Below are 16160 nucleotides of genomic sequence, written 5' to 3'. Positions count from 1 at the left end.
CTTTTTAGCCGTAAATAATGAGCAACTGGTGACCATTCAGGGTAGAAATTTGTTGGATTGTCGTCCCTTCGAAGACAGTTTATGTTTTGTGCCCAGATTTTCAGGTGATGCCATGGGAAGTTCTCTATGTCCTAAAGCTTTGTTTCAGGGAGTGACTGCAGAGAAACTTGATGAACTGTGTGCTTACAGATGCCATTCGGGAACCCACCTCATGATTACGCAAGCTGGTCCTGAACGGTATTTTCTAACTAACCCTGTTGGTAAACTAGAAGTGCAATGTTTAGTGAATAAGAACCAAACCTTGTTTTTAGCGGCTGCAGATCGACCTGGCGCTGTGGACATTGAGGTCCCTTGCGATTGTCGCCTGTACATGAATGATGAGCTTAAAATTAATGAACTTTATCCGTGTGATTTTCTTTCTAAAGCTAAATTCCAAATGATTCATGTGATTCCAGCTGCTTGGTCAAAATTAAAAAAATTAAAGATTTTACCTTTAACAGCATCTTCACACACAGTTTTTCCTTCATTAGAAGATTGTTTAGACGAGGATTGGCCTTCTGTTATTCCTCACTTGAATTTGGTCGTTTCACGTTCCTTTACGAGGCCCGACGAATTACAGCTGCGAGACCCGGTGGAAGTTGTAAGCTTTTTGTTAAAACATTTACAAAGTATTTCTTTATTTGTGATTGGTGGTACTTTATTACTAATTGTTGTAAGAAACCCTTATCTAGTGGGGATTGGTACCTTCCCCCGCGTATCAGCTTTTAGTGAAAATGTCATGTTAACAATGGAGATAAGCATAACTGTATTTATACTTGGTGTCATAATGTGTATGATTCTTTTTCTGCTATGGAAATGGTTGTCACTCAAGTGGAAATTACGGAAAACTGAGGAAATCTCACCTACTGTACAGACTGATGTTGCAACTACAAGTGAAACCTTTAACTTACGTGATCAATTTTCTGAGAACTGTCGATTAAAATCTAAGTTGGTTAGTGAGTCAGGTGAGGAATTTCATGTCTACCTCACCCTGTGTGATTAATTTTATAGAACTGATGTTTATGTTTGATTTGTTTTCCCCATCAAGGGCACATAGTTGTTAAACACTTTTGTGGTTAGGATTTATAATGTTTTTGTAATTAACTGTTCAGTTCAGAGGTTTTACTTTTTGCTTAAAGAATAAAAAAAAAAGAGACGACAATCGAGGATGAATCTAGGGGTCCAAGCAATTATTAATCTAGGGTTAATTTTTTTTTAATTTATTTGTCTACGCTCGCCTTTGATTTAACCTGGGTAGGGATACCTTGTTCCTGGTCTATCCCCTCCCCTGTCCGAACCTGTGTGCACTCGTGCCTCTGAAGACAGTGTAATTCCTTTTTCCACAGACTCAAGTGAGGCAGAGTTGTTAGCAACAAGTGTTTATGTTTTCTTTTTCTTTCTTGAAGAAGAGACAGTGCATCGATGTAACACATCCAGAGACTTCAACGATTACGTTACGTAAGTTATGTGAAGAACTTTCCTTCGCCATGTATGTCCTCCTGACTGAGGACCATGTGTTGTGCAGCCATTGAACTTGTGTGGGAGATGGACTACTGTTTCCTCCCCTGTTGTGTGGTGGGCTGCTTATAACTCATGAGGAGTTATACGGTGGAAGCCCCTTCCCAAATTGGTTGCTGTGTGTATGCGAACTTTCTGTCTAAAAAGAATGAAGAAACGGATCAGCGTGGGGCTCGTTTTCGTCGACTTGGGCCGAACGAAGAAATCAGTTACTCTCGGCCAACCAGTGACAATGCTATTTTTTTTTTCTGTTCTGTAGCTAGTAGCTGCAGAGGCGTGTTATGAAGATCTTGGACTTCACCTAATCCTATGGACATTTCAGGTTCCTTTCCTGATGTTTATCCTTTGTTTTCCTGACTTGTATAGTCCATTCCTTTGTTTTTCTTGGAGGCCAAGCTCCCATTTTACTTTACCTGTGTTTGTTTCTTTTTATTGACATATTTATGATCATCTTTGTTGTTGTTGTTGGAGAATAACATGCCCCTGGACTCATCCTTGGTTAGTTATGCTGTTTATGGAACTGATAAAGAGTAAATGTAGGGTGGATCTTTTTGTGTTAATCAGTCACTTTATAAAATGTGAACATTGTTTCCTAATTATTCAATAGGGTCACTTCACAGCTTTACTTAATGGAATAATTAACTTTTCTTTTTTTGTTATCAACCTTGTATTAACATAATGTTTTGATATGACGTTAAGAATAACCCCCCCCCCCCCCTAATTAACTTGTTTAAATAGGCTTGACAGTGTCGTGTATGTTCTTTGGTGAGATTTTGATACTGGTGTTGAAATTTTTGTTCAGTTTCACTGGGGAGACATCCCCGATGACATGCTGCGAGGAAGGCAGGCTGAGGGCAGAACTGCTCTGAAGGCTGGATCCTGGGTGTGAGCTGCAGATCACACTTCAAGGACTCTTCTCTCCAGCTTCAACTAGGGCTGATCTGTCCACGGTTCATGCCTCTCCTAGTTGTATGTCGTACGAGTAATTTTACGATGTGCCAGCCACCATCGATTCTTACAGGAAAGAATTGTTTCCTGGGCTATTTTGTATTTTGTATTGGTTTAACTTTTTCAGTTTAGACTTTGAATGTAATTGTTGTGGTAAAACCTAACCTTCGTGCGCTGTCTTGGTCGAGTAGGCATTTAACTTATAAATTTTTGCCCCTTGGTCTTATTCATTGTTAGGAATTTTTATGGCTTGTGGGGCACAAGCCCTTGTAGACCGGGGTAATGTCACGGTCTGAAAATTTCATTACTTTTTTTTCTTAAATTTTATTGTAATTTTGTTTCTCGTCAGGTTTACGTGTTGGTGTACGTGCACGTTTCCAGGCTCGGCCGGTTGATTTCGACACGCGGGTATGGGAATATAGGTTGCTGCGACATTAGTTTACAGGCACCGCGGGCTTTTGCGAGGCTGCGTGGTTAGCTAATTCTCGCGGGTTGCTGGCCAGGGCCCGCTGAGAGGTTGCAACACGCCGTTCCAGAAAAACCTGCTACGCTATGCTAGTCTCTTGTTTGTCGCGCGAGGCTTTTGAGTACGCGTTTCGAGGACTCTGTCCTGATTAGTGATGCCATCTTGCGTCCGAGTTTGGAAACGTAGACGGAAAAATAACAATCGAGCAGCGCAAGAGGGAGAGGGGGAAACTCGTGCGCGCCTGCGCGGAAGGAATAGCTGACTTCACTTGTTTTTCATTTTTTTCCTTGTGGGAAGGGAGGGGACCGCGAGTTGCCTTGTGGATAAGTTTTCCCGGTGTTCGTGTGTTTTTTTTTTGTTTTTCCGGCATGGCCTAGTTTTGTAGTTAAAACCTCCTTCCAGGGAGGGGCCGAGGCTTTTTGCCTGGGGACCTCTCTGGAAGCCGAGTCCACGTCGGTTTGAAACAACTTTGCTTCGCCTCAAGTCAGAAGGGTAAGTGGTTGGCCATGGCTCGTTCGCCACAATCATTTCTTGGACGATCTTCGTCTTAATCTTTTAAGTAATAATGTAGTATTCCACCTCTATTATTTATTATTTGGTTTTGGGAAAAATCGACGTCTGGTTATAAGCATGCAGGTAGTGGTAACTGGGAAGTATACTATCCTTCCGCGTAGCTGTGACGACGAGAGAACCGCCATGTTGTAGAGATAATTGTTTGCCGGCTGACGTCACTTTAATGTGTATTTAATGTATTTATTTATTCGTTAATCCCATCCCATTGTAAAATGCTTTATTATTAATTTGTTAATCAAATATTTGGTTGATTATTATTATTTTTTTTATTATCCTAGTGAATAAAATCTGTGCTTGAATGAACTAATCATGTTTCTTTTCAGTACATAAATTATACCCTACACTTCCTGTATAGGGAGAAGACTTGATCTCGAGTACCATGCTTACCAACAGCTACCACCCCCCAAATGTTATAGGTTATTTATTGTTATGTGTATAGGTGTACGCGGGACGTCTGACGGAGCCCCGTCACAATATTATATAAGGGTATATTAAATATTTTGACTTCGGTAGATAAAATAAAATTTACAATATTTAGTAAGTTGTCGGGTTTAATCATATAATAACCAAATTGCTGTGTCTGATTTACACTAAAATTAACCATTCTAATATTTCTACTGGATTGGGGATTTCGAAAGTTGGTTAGTATGGTATCATCGTTGCGATAACATTTTTCCTGCCTTACAAAATGATGTAGAGTTGAAAGTGAAGGTAATTATGTACATTTAAAAGTACCAAGAATTAATGTTGCAAATTACAATTAAGTATAAAAAAGTATAAAATTAAGGATTGTTGGGTGTTAAGGTTATTTAGATTATTTAATTAACTGTTAGCACAATATCAAAATGATTAAAAAGAATAACCTTGTTCTATTAAAGTGAATAATACTTTGATACATACTGCACATATTTGATACAAAAGCTAAAATTTTAGTCTCTTAAGGAAATAACATTAATGAGGTTGTAGTAAGTATATAAAAACATCACTAAAGGAAAAAAAAATATTAATTTCAAATTTGTTAAATGTATTGATTCCTGACTGCAGCAAGGAATCGGAGAAGATAGTGTTGAGTCCTTTGAGGGATGGGAAGGCTCCCTTTGTCGCCCTGGCATTTAAGCTGGAAGCAGGAAGATTTGGCCAGCTGACCTACCTGCGGTGCTACCAAGGAGTTCTGAGGAAGGGCGACACCATCTACAATGCTAGGAACCGGAAAAAGGTGTTTCTCATATTCTTAGTGTAAACCATAGTTTTATCTGAAACATCTGGGTAATCTTCAGTTTGCATATACTCAACATATTAAATATGAACGTTCAAATAATTTTTCTTTGGCAAATGAAAATAAGTATTTGAAAGAAAAAGTTTTTGTTAAACTGTTAACAACAATATATTATTTAATGTCTATAGAATTATAATTAGTCTAGTGTTGGGGCAAATCCCAAGTTTCTTGAATTCAAATCCCAGTGAATAACTTGAATAAACTTCTCAAATTTGAATCAATGTCTCTAAGGTCATAAATAAAATAATGTACAATAAATGAAAAATATTAACAATGGTGCTGAAACATTCAACCCTTTAAATGGTTGTTTCACAAATTAAGTTTCCAGAATCAACACACATTGTAATTTTATTAATATAAATACATGTCATAAGTTCAGCAACTGGGAGAAGTATAACAGTATAGGTATGAAAAAGAAAATTAACCTAGTAAACTTCAGAGGTTATCAATGTTGAATTTTTTTTAATTTACTTAATTTCCTTAATATTTTTCTTCAAACCTTTTACCTTGAATACTAAATCCTTTGAATATGAAAGATTGATGGTATTTAAGGATTTGATTGGCTTATCCCTAATTTTTTTCCTTCTTAAGATCTTTAATAAACTATGGTTAATACAATTTCCCATTATTAGTTGCAAAAAAAAAGTAAAAGTATATTTTAAGTGCACTGTAATTAGAAGAGACAAGATTTAATAGTGAATTGCGATAAAAGTAAGATAGCACCGAAAATCATGTGAACATACAATATTCAGGATGTCTTCAAGTTACGAAAAAGACTTAAATAAGCAGTAAAAATGCGGGAAGTCATGTACCTTGAATTTCCAACCATCTTTTGTTAAATGGCATTTTGATTTTTTACTCCTTACGTCTATTTATTGTCTTAACGTTAAATGTAGTGATGGGATTTTCAATACTTCGATACCTTCGATACTTGACGGTATCGCAAAGTATCGAGTATTGAAACTGTAAGTTCGATACATTTTTTCGATACCGGAATGCTTTTTCATTTTTATTGAATTTAGTTTTGAGTCGCCATCGTACAAAATACAACTACAGTAGAACCTCGATTATACGTTCCCGTTTCATACATTTTCCCGTGTCATACGCCAATTAATTTTGGTCCCGTCGAAAGTACTATATTTGCAATGGTTTACTTTCCCGGAACATACACTTATAAAATCATTAATTTCCCGTTTCATACGTTTTTATGAAGCGGAAAAGTCCGAAAATTCACAAATTTTTTTGTTATATTCCTCCTGATAGACTACGTTTTAATGCTTTTATTTTGAAAAACGTTCATTGTTTACCTTTGCAAACGTAAGAAAATAACTTTATCGCACCATAGATATGGATAGTATCAGGAAGACTGTGCACTTCGCTAGTAGCATATATGGCCAGCACCCAGCGAGACTATTGGCGCAAACTAGCAATGATTATGAAAATGGTGCCCCCGCTTTACCAAAGCATGGATCTCATATTTTGTGCATTCATTAATCTTTGAACTGAATATACCATTATGTTATTGTTTTCTTACGATTGGATTGTTTTGTATTTTACGTTTCTCAAGTTAAAATTTTATTGAAAATTGTTCTGTTGCATAAAGGTTATTTATTTATTTATTTATTTATTTATTTATTTATTTATTTATTTATTTATTTATTTTCCTAGCACTCAGTTGATGAGCAGTGGCTCTCTGAATATAGGGATATTCAACATGGTTACAAAATTTATGAAATACATGCATATTATTACATACACTATTTCTAATATATGTACAATATATACATTAGCTAGTATAAAAGTTACCTATATTTAGGGGTGTGCGAATAGTGGATTTTGATGGTCGAATAATTTCGAATCGAATAGTGAAATTTTCGAATAGAATGCGAATAGTTTCGAAGTCGAATAGTTGTAATATATATATATGTGTGTGTATATGTATATGTATATATATATATATATATATATATATATATAATGTTACTACATTGAACAATGGCGGGTTTTTATATATTTAGTTTATACAAGATATTTTCTGTGAATGAAACCACAAAAAAAAAGTTCACTTAGTATTTTTAAGAGTTATTGAGGACATGAATTTTTATTTCATATATAATAATATTTAATAATTGTTATCTATTTTATATTTGATGCAAATATTGGTCCGAATATAAGGCGACCATTTTTACATAAACGAGAAATGAGAAAATTGGAAGTCGCCTTATTTTCGCACCCAAGACGTCAGCACCGCAAACATTAGTTCCAAACTGAAAGCTACAGTAGAAACATTTTTAAACAAAATGTTCACGATTTTTATATTAACAAGAACTTTGTTAGCTCACACGGGGAAAACGATAAATACACCCAATATTGCAGTAATTCACAATTGTTTAACGTTGAAAATTAAAATATTTGTTCTTAAGTAAAAATGCGAATGTTGAAGCATCTCAAAATGGAAACATTTTATTACACATATCATATTTGTACTTTGTGTACAATCGCGTGTTAACATTTACGTTAATTTAATTTCAGATTTTTAACGGAAAATTTGTACTAAAATATCACAGCTATTTTCAGAGCGATTGTTTACGTTTACAAAACATTTCGGAAGTAATGTTTGGAAATTCATGGCTGCCAACTGTCTTTCCACAATATTTCTTTGTTGTAAAACGAACATTGCCGAACACGCACGAAGACGCCATATTTACAGGAATTTGGTACGTTGCTTCAAAAGCTATTTTAATAATTTCACAGTAATCCACTCTTTATTTATGTAAAAACCTCTCAAACAACATAATTATCTAAGATTATTCTTTAAAATTCATAGGACAGAGACTCTCTGTCAGAGAGTAATATGGAAAAATATTCGCGGTCACGTCACCGAAGTTATTCATGGCCGTATGCTTCACCATGGCAGCTAGCCACTTGTTTTGTTCCGGCAAGCTGCATTCTTTGTTTGCTTTGTTACGTTTACCACACTACTAAATAGTAATACGTAGCTGTGAAACGGAAAGTTAAATGCGGTATACATAAATGCAAAAAGGATTTATCAACACAAAATGTATGTCTAATGAATTTTCACATTGATTTCTACCAAAATTATTTTTACATTTGTTTGGCCTCCTGAAACTGCAGGTCGCCTTATATTCGGGCATACGGTATTCGCAATTTTAAATTTTGCTATTCGACTTACGAATGCGAATAGTTCGTCAGTTACTATTCGCAACTATTCGTGTTTACGAATATTCGCACACCCCTACCTATATTACAAATTTCTAATAATGGATATTATGTTAAACAATTAAAATAAGTATTAATTAGCAGAGTTTGTTGAGCATTAGATCAATTAAATCAATCTGTCTATTTCTAGTGCTATTCACATTAGTCACCGTAGTTCACATCATAGTTAAAATTCACTCACTTGTATTATGTTATATACTATGAACTGTCTATACAGATGCAATTGAGCTTTACATTCATGCAATTATTGTTCACAAGACACTTCATAGAGCAGACTAGGGTAATGGTTATGAGCTAAACACATTAATTTAAGTAGAAAATTTAATGGTGTACTTGCAAAGGCTCAAGATATATTCCTCAATTTCTTGTACACTATATAGATACTGGTTTTCAAAAACGTATTTTATTTTATTGTTAAATTTATGTATATCAGTTTCAGAAGTAACTTGTTTAGGTAAATTGTTGTACATTTTCAGACCAGAGTGAAATAGACTTTTTCTAAAGAGTGAGCTGTTATGTTGAGTTATCCTCAACTTGTATGCATTTCTTGTATTGTGTGTGTATGTCTTCATTTTTATTATAGTTATTCAGATTTCGTTTAATCAATTTGAGTGCTTGAATGGCGTATTCTGTGTAGAATGTTTTAATTTGCAGAGTTTTAAAGTAGGGTCTACAGGAAGTTCTATAATTAATCCCAGAGAGAATACGTATTGCTTTTTTTTGTAATTGGAAAATATTATAACTGTTTGTAGAATTTCCCCACAATTCAATACCATATATCAGGGCTGCCACCACTTTGAAAACAATATCCTTGATTAAAATGTGAAATATCCTGTAATATCCTTGTTTTGAATATAAAATATCCTGTAAAATCCTGTACATTAAAAAATACAAAAAAATATGCAATTTTTATGAAAATTACTCGATCATAATGTACGTAACTATACTTCAATCAAAACAATTCAATTTTTAACACTTTATACAAGTATTTACACACACACACGTAGCCTACACTTCACCACTGGCAGTATTTAAATATCACTTTTTCAGATATTTTGCCCTATTCCTCAATTCTTCTGTTGACTGAATTTCTGCCATATTCTTCCTAGAAGATATATGCAACAAAGCATTTAGCATTGGCGATTCAAGACATGACCTGTGCGCTGTCTTAAGGTTGAGCTTACTAAATATCCTTTCCACCCCTGCATTGCTTTGTGGAAGAATAAGCATTGCCTTTGCATGTTTACAAAGCAGTGGAAAACATGTTTTCCCATAATTTCATACTGTGACACTTTATGCCATTCACATCATTAACTAGCTACTTTTTCATGTTCTGTGCTCTTTTCCGCATCTCGTCAGTGGGCTTGAAAGCCAGACCTGCAGATGTTCTCATTCTGCAATGCAACAGCGCATTTAACATTGGTGATCATTGATGATCTGTGAACAGTTTTAACCATCTTGAGATTGCTGAAAACCCTTTCCACAGCAGATTTTCTCCAGTTGCAGCACCACTCACAGCCAACACTTTGTACAGATGAGTTTCAACAATCTCAGATGAAAAGAACTTTGCTAACACTACAACCTGCCTAGTGACTGTAACATCAGCTGATTCATCAATCATCAGTGTGAAAAATTGTGTCTTCATTGCATAGGTAACATAATCTGCAGCTGATGTACCCAAAGATTGAATAATTATCTGGCTAGTTTTAGTGGGAGAACAACGAAAGTTTCTTGCGATTTCACTATCTGGAAACATTTGCGGGACAAGTTTCATGAAATTATCACCGAGTTTCACAGATAAATTGTTTTCACAAACGAAGTTCGCCCATAACAGTTCCGCATCAATTATTTTGTTTGGTTTGGTTACAAAACTCGTCAAAGAACAACTCTGATCAGCAGCTCGTTGGTTTTTCGCATGAACTTGCGTCTTCAAGCTGCCCTTTGTCACGTTCAGTTCCGAGTTGCAAGTCGAAAAAAAGGCGGAAAATTCCGTTTTGCCACGCCTCAACCATTTCAATTCTTGCTCCCATTCTTTACGATAATGCTGTTTATAAAGTGACCTGTCCGGCGAAGCCTTTCGTTTTTTCTCCAACACAATCAGCTAAGACCAAAAGTACTACTTAAATCACGTAAGAAGTTTGTAAACAAATGCCGCACCTAAAACATTGTAACAGCAAAAAATACCAGTGTTTACTGCCACCATGACACTTCTTAGCGTTTAACTCAACAAACAAAAAACATTTCCCCCGAAACCATAGCTATTGTACTTCATGAAACGATATGTGGGAGTATATGTTTTTGGTTTGTGGTTAAACGATTGGAAGTTCCATGGCGCAACACCTAATGTGAGTGTTTGCTTTACTGTTGAATGCTTGTATGGTTTGACAACTTCAAATAGTTAGTTGAATGTAAATATTTACACAAACGAAATTCAAATATGAAAATATCAGTGAAGCGTCGTAAATATCCGTGAATGTCGCCGTTTATCCGTTAGTCCGTTTTAAGCTTCAAATATCCGTGAAAACTGATAAAATCCGTAAAAACGGCAGGCCTGCCATATATCATCATAGAATGAAAATATGCAAAATATGTCATTCTTAATGTTTTAGGATCCAAAAACAATCGCAAGGCTCTCAGTAAATAGCAGATAGAAGATAGTTTGCCTTCAAATTTTTTTATGTGTTCAGACCAAGATAGTCTTCGATCCAAATTTTATCCTAGGAACTTTACTGCAATTGCTTCTTCGTTGTTTGTAAAATGAAACAAACAAGCAAAAATTTCTGATTTTCTTTTTACAATAGCCTAATTTTTTTTATTTCTAATTTAGGCTTGGTGACTTTTCCCCCCTCCAAGAAAGGACTTCATAACATTTTGTAAGGCCACTGTTTCTCATGTCAGCTTTACTTGATTATGGACTGTATTTTACATTTCTGGTGGTTTTATTATATGTATATATAATGATGAATTGATATCTTTCATTAATATAATGCAATTATTTACACATTATGTATTTAAGTTTAATCTGACATTTTGCTGGTATGCTAGATTGAAAAAAAAACTTATTATTGCCATTCGCTTTTCATACACTTTCCCGCATCATACACCATTTTTGTGCCCTCCGTTGAAAAGTGTATGACAGGGGTTCTACTGTACTAGAACAGCTTATTAGCCGTAATTATGATAACCAATAGGCTTACATCAGAATAAATTATAATTATATAAGTCGTTACTGCAACTTGCCAATAGTAAACAAACGGTAAAGTAAGGTTAAGTTGTTTTTGTTTCGTATTCAAGAAGTTACGTTTTCCGTACGTAACACTTCTGACATTGAATTCACAGGAAATTTGCAAAAAAAAATTGTAGAAATATTAAGCACTTAAAATTCACATTAATTGACTCCACTTGCAATCCGTCGCAATAGTAACAATAACACGCCTAGTAATAACAGTCAACATCACAGAGTAAGTACGTGTCTCGTCTCGTGTATGGTAAGTACCAGAGATTTGTATCAATATTATGAATGTTTTCAATTGCCGCGGTTGTATAGTGACGCATATTGGCGCCACCAGCGCTAACTAACATTGTTTGTGGCAATTTTATTTAAGAGAGCGCTATCTTTATTTACATTTGTTTGCGGGGAAAAAAAAGTGTACTGGAAATTAAAGGGCTAACTCTCTTGAAGATAGTTCGTATTTCGCTTCTATTTTTTATATTGATTTTTATACTCAAGTCTTTAAAGTTGTTTGCAGTTTGTATTTTTGTTATAAAGAGGGAATTTATATAGTTTAAAACTAATTTATGTTATTTGTAATAATTGTTACTTAATAGGAAAATATTTTTCCCTGGAGTATCGAAAGTATCGAACTGAAAAAACAATACAGAATCGAGTATCGAAAGTGTGGTATCGTCCCACCTCTAATTAAATGTAATTAATTGGGGACTGTTCACTTAAATTACATGGAACTTATCTCTGAAAAGGTTTTAGCTTTTTTTACTTAAAAAACTGTAAATTAAAAAAAATTGTATTATATTATCTTATTTATATATTGTTGATAAACTTATCGGAAATATTTATTTAAAGGTCCTGAAAATATCCTGAAATTGGTTAACTGGGTATTTGTAGACACACCCTGATACAAAATGTTAATTAAATTTGATACATAATAAAGCACTTAGATGCAACTAAAATCTTAAAATTCGTCATAATTATTACATAGTCCGGTCAATCTAGACATCCGAAGGTACATAAATTCATAAAAAGCTGAAAGTCGGTACAATTGTTCAAAACATAATTATAAATAAAATTTAAAAAGTCTTCATCGATCCGGTACCTGTAAAAAAATTTACTGGAGGTCAAAGTTTTTTTTTTTGCGATTTTAGCAAAACGGTAAGTTTTTTAATAAAATTAGCCCATAAATAAATTGTAGATCATGTAATTATCTATAAAATATGTATCAATACTTTTTTTTCTCTTAAGAGCCACCGTTTCTGAGATATAACAATTTAAAAAGTTGGAAAAAAATAATCCTCATAATATGCACACGTTTCCACGCCACCTATGAAGTAGTGTACTTAGCGCTTTTTTTTTTTTAACGTGGTTTCCCCTGTAGGTCTATTCCACGGGTCTGTTGTGATTCTGTTTAATTTGAAACTATTGCATTATAACAGATATTAGCAAGGGTTGAAAATGATAAAAGCAATGTAAATTAAAAAAAGTGAGTAATTTATTTGTCTGATCATAACATTCAAATACTTCTGCTTCCGCTTCTTCTTGATCTTCTTCATTCTGGGTGCAAGTAAATTGCCTTAATAGTGATGTATCGCATGTCTCCTCGTTGATACCAAACGAATCCTCTACTGTTGGTGATTCAACATTAGAGCATGATCGGCCTTGACAATTTGTACATGTCGGAGAACAAAACAGTCCAACTTTTTTGCAACCACATTTAGCACTACATCCCTTTTTACAGTTTCAAAATATTTTTACTTATATTACAGCTTCAGTGATGTATATACATGGCGTACTTATGCATATTATGATGATTACTACTTTTCCAACTTTTTAAATCGTTATATCTCAGAAAAAAATGTATTAATACATTTTTTATTGATAATTACACGATCTACAATTTTTGTCTGGACTAATTTTATGAAAAAACTTACAGTTTTGCTGAAAATAGCGAAAAACCCATTTTTTTACCTTTGACCTTGAGTAAATATTTTTTCAGGTACCGGATCGATGAGGACTTTTTAAATTTTGTTTATAATTGTGTTTTGAACAATTTTACCGACTTTCAGCTTTTTGTGAATTTATGTATCTTCACTCCTATTTTAGGTGCTAAATTGACCAGACTATACAAATCTATACTCCAGTTACAAAAAATCATAGTTTATAATTCCTACTTACATTTTCAGTAATGCAAATGCTTGTAGAAGTATGTTTATTGTTCACAGTAATTCACACCTGACATGCATAGTAAAAATTATTTTATTGTTAAAAATGAAATTATAATGAAGATAGCACAGTTTTTGTGAAATTATTGTGACCGATTATTTGTTGTATTTGTTTAATTATACATTACCTTAATGAATAAACACTTTTTATAAATATATCAACAACAACACCAAAATGCAGAAATCTCTTGTTTCAACAACAAATTTGACATTAAATATAAAACCAATTAGTACTGCCTCTGTTAAAGAGTTATGCACATATCTCGTAGGCTGAAAGGAGATGGGTCATCAAGATTATTGGGGACTCAAAATTATTTGGGCACTGAATCACTGGCCAATTCTCATAAATTGAATCATTTGGTGTCTAACCTCTTAAACCACTTAAACATGACACATCAGGGGTTGTGGTGATTGAGGACCTTTTTATGTTAATTAATCATGTGTCGTGTTCATAAGTTGTATCTTACGACTCCTAACATTGTAATTTTTTTAATATTTTCTGGAAATTAATCTGTTCTATTTGGGGACATGTGCTATCGTAAGATTCGTTTGGACTGATCGCGAATCAAGAGTGGTGGTATTTTATGTTTATTGTATTCTAGTGTCTTTTGTGGTATTTGCTCAGGTAAAAGTGTCTCGTCTGGTGCGACTCCATTCCAATGAGATGGAAGATGTTTCCGAGGTTTTTGCAGGAGACATCTTTGCCTTGTTTGGGGTTGACTGTGCTAGTGGTGATACCTTTGTCACTGACCCAAAACTACAGCTTTCAATGGTACGTAAGAAGTAATGATAGTAAGAATTGGCAGCATATTCAATTTTTCTTGTAAAAGTAAAAAAAAAAAGTATCTATTTTTTTTAAAGGTTGACCACAGTAGGTATTAAAAATGTATCTGATTACGTATACGTAAAACTGTGGGTGCATACACATGACATGAGGCATAAATTTCATTCGTAGGTCTGGAAATGTTTTATTACTAAGAGTTGTTACCATGTATAGTGAGCTAAACTGGTTCCTGTTATAACAAGTATGATAACAGCAAGATACACAGTGCACCGTATGTATAGTTAGTTGTGTACCTTGCAGCTTGCAGATAAGCCATTTCACATACAGATACAATGTTATTGTGGATTCCTATATTTGAGGTTATTTCAGGGAGATTTCTTACAGCCTTTGTTTTTATTTGTTTTGACAAATTATTTATAGAACTGTGCGAATATCAAGTTTTTCATTTTGAATGTGAATATCAAATTATTCGGTAATACGAATGTATTATAGTATATTATATATATCGTAATATAATGGAATGAAAATTAGAATCCCATTAAAATATATTTTCCATGTCATGTAACACCTTCTGGTAAATTAGACAAATACACTAGAGTCCCGTTATAGCGAGGTGTCACGGTTCCGGGTTTGATCCTCGCTATAACCGTGTCCTCGCTATAACCGAATTGGACAAATTTTGGCCCCCAAAAATTAAAATTAACCGAAAATAGCATAAAAATTGTGTTTAAACCTGTATAATTGGAAAATAACAGGTTATATTAACAAAATCTTAATTTCTGTGAGCAGATGTGTGAATTCTCTTTAAAACGATACCCCATAAGTACGGATTCGATCACCGATTGCGTCAAAATAACCAGAATACCCTACCACGCCACGTAAGTATAGCATCTCAGCCCGCGGCCGACGCAGCATTGTCCTGCTATCTATCGTCGACGCGGGCTGTCTGCTGGTGGCCATGTTGGTTCGGGATGTTGCTAACAGGTGGTGCTAGTGTAGCGCGACGATTTAATTCCTTACAAAATAGCAGGAGTGCGGCTGCGGCAACGCACGTACGCCTCAAACGAAATAGTCGCTGGAAAACTATACTTTTTTCATTTAAAGAAACCTGTCAACTTTTTTTGAAAATAAATTTGGGATTAAACTCAAACCATCACCACCCCTTTCCCTGACAGATACCGCAACAACTGACCGAAACAAAAGTTACAGGAAAACTGCCCTAGCGATTCGAAAATAAATACGGTAGTGCCTACTAGAGGTGTAAAAGTAACGAAAAAAATGTGTACCCGTATGTATTCGTTACTATAATTAGTACTCGTTACTATCGTTACGTTACTTGTTACTTCTAATACCGCATAACGTGCTATGTTATGTTGCAGCAACGAATCCAGTCGTATTGCGTACGCGTACAGTATGCCGTCGCGTAAATAATAATAAATAGAATATAAACAATTATCAATATTTGATAATTAATAGTTTTTGTTAACCAAAAAACAATTAAATCTCATTAGAGCGGCTTTTTAATATTATCTCTTTTAAGATAACAATAAAAAAACGTGAAAATACGTGATTATAAAAACAAAAACATATTTCTAATTTGTAAAAAATACTTTCTTACGTTGTTTCTGTTCCAATCTCAAACTTTGTCTACACACGGCAGACGGCACAGATAACTAACGGAAGTTAGATAAAAGAAAGAAAGGATGGGATTCTATTTTTAAAGCCACACACTTAGGTGGCAACTGCACGGCTGAAGAATGTGACAGGCGTCAACGGCAAGATGTCTAGTGGCGAGCGAGAGGGGTGGAGATAAAGCAGACAAATAACAAAAGTGCGCTTCAAGCGCTCACGCCGTAAATTCC

At 34.5% G+C, this 16160-nt stretch overlaps 1 protein-coding gene across 1 annotated transcript in view; it reads left to right on the top strand.

Moving 5' to 3' along the window:
• The window catches only part of LOC134546288 (elongation factor G, mitochondrial), an 86245-nt gene that overhangs the window by 28696 nt on the left and 41389 nt on the right, over window positions 1-16160 (top strand). Inside the window, exons 8-9 of the mRNA XM_063389006.1 lie at window positions 4589-4760; window positions 14140-14286. Of these exons, the coding sequence (XP_063245076.1) occupies window positions 4589-4760; window positions 14140-14286 (319 nt within the window). The remainder of the gene's footprint in view (window positions 1-4588; window positions 4761-14139; window positions 14287-16160) is intronic.

The sequence above is a fragment of the Bacillus rossius genome, chromosome 1, assembly GCF_032445375.1.
Source record: "Bacillus rossius redtenbacheri isolate Brsri chromosome 1, Brsri_v3, whole genome shotgun sequence".
Classification (NCBI taxonomy): Eukaryota; Metazoa; Arthropoda; class Insecta; order Phasmatodea; family Bacillidae; genus Bacillus; species Bacillus rossius.
The sequence above is the reverse complement of the archived record's forward strand: the minus strand, read 5'-3'. Positions and strand labels throughout refer to the sequence as shown.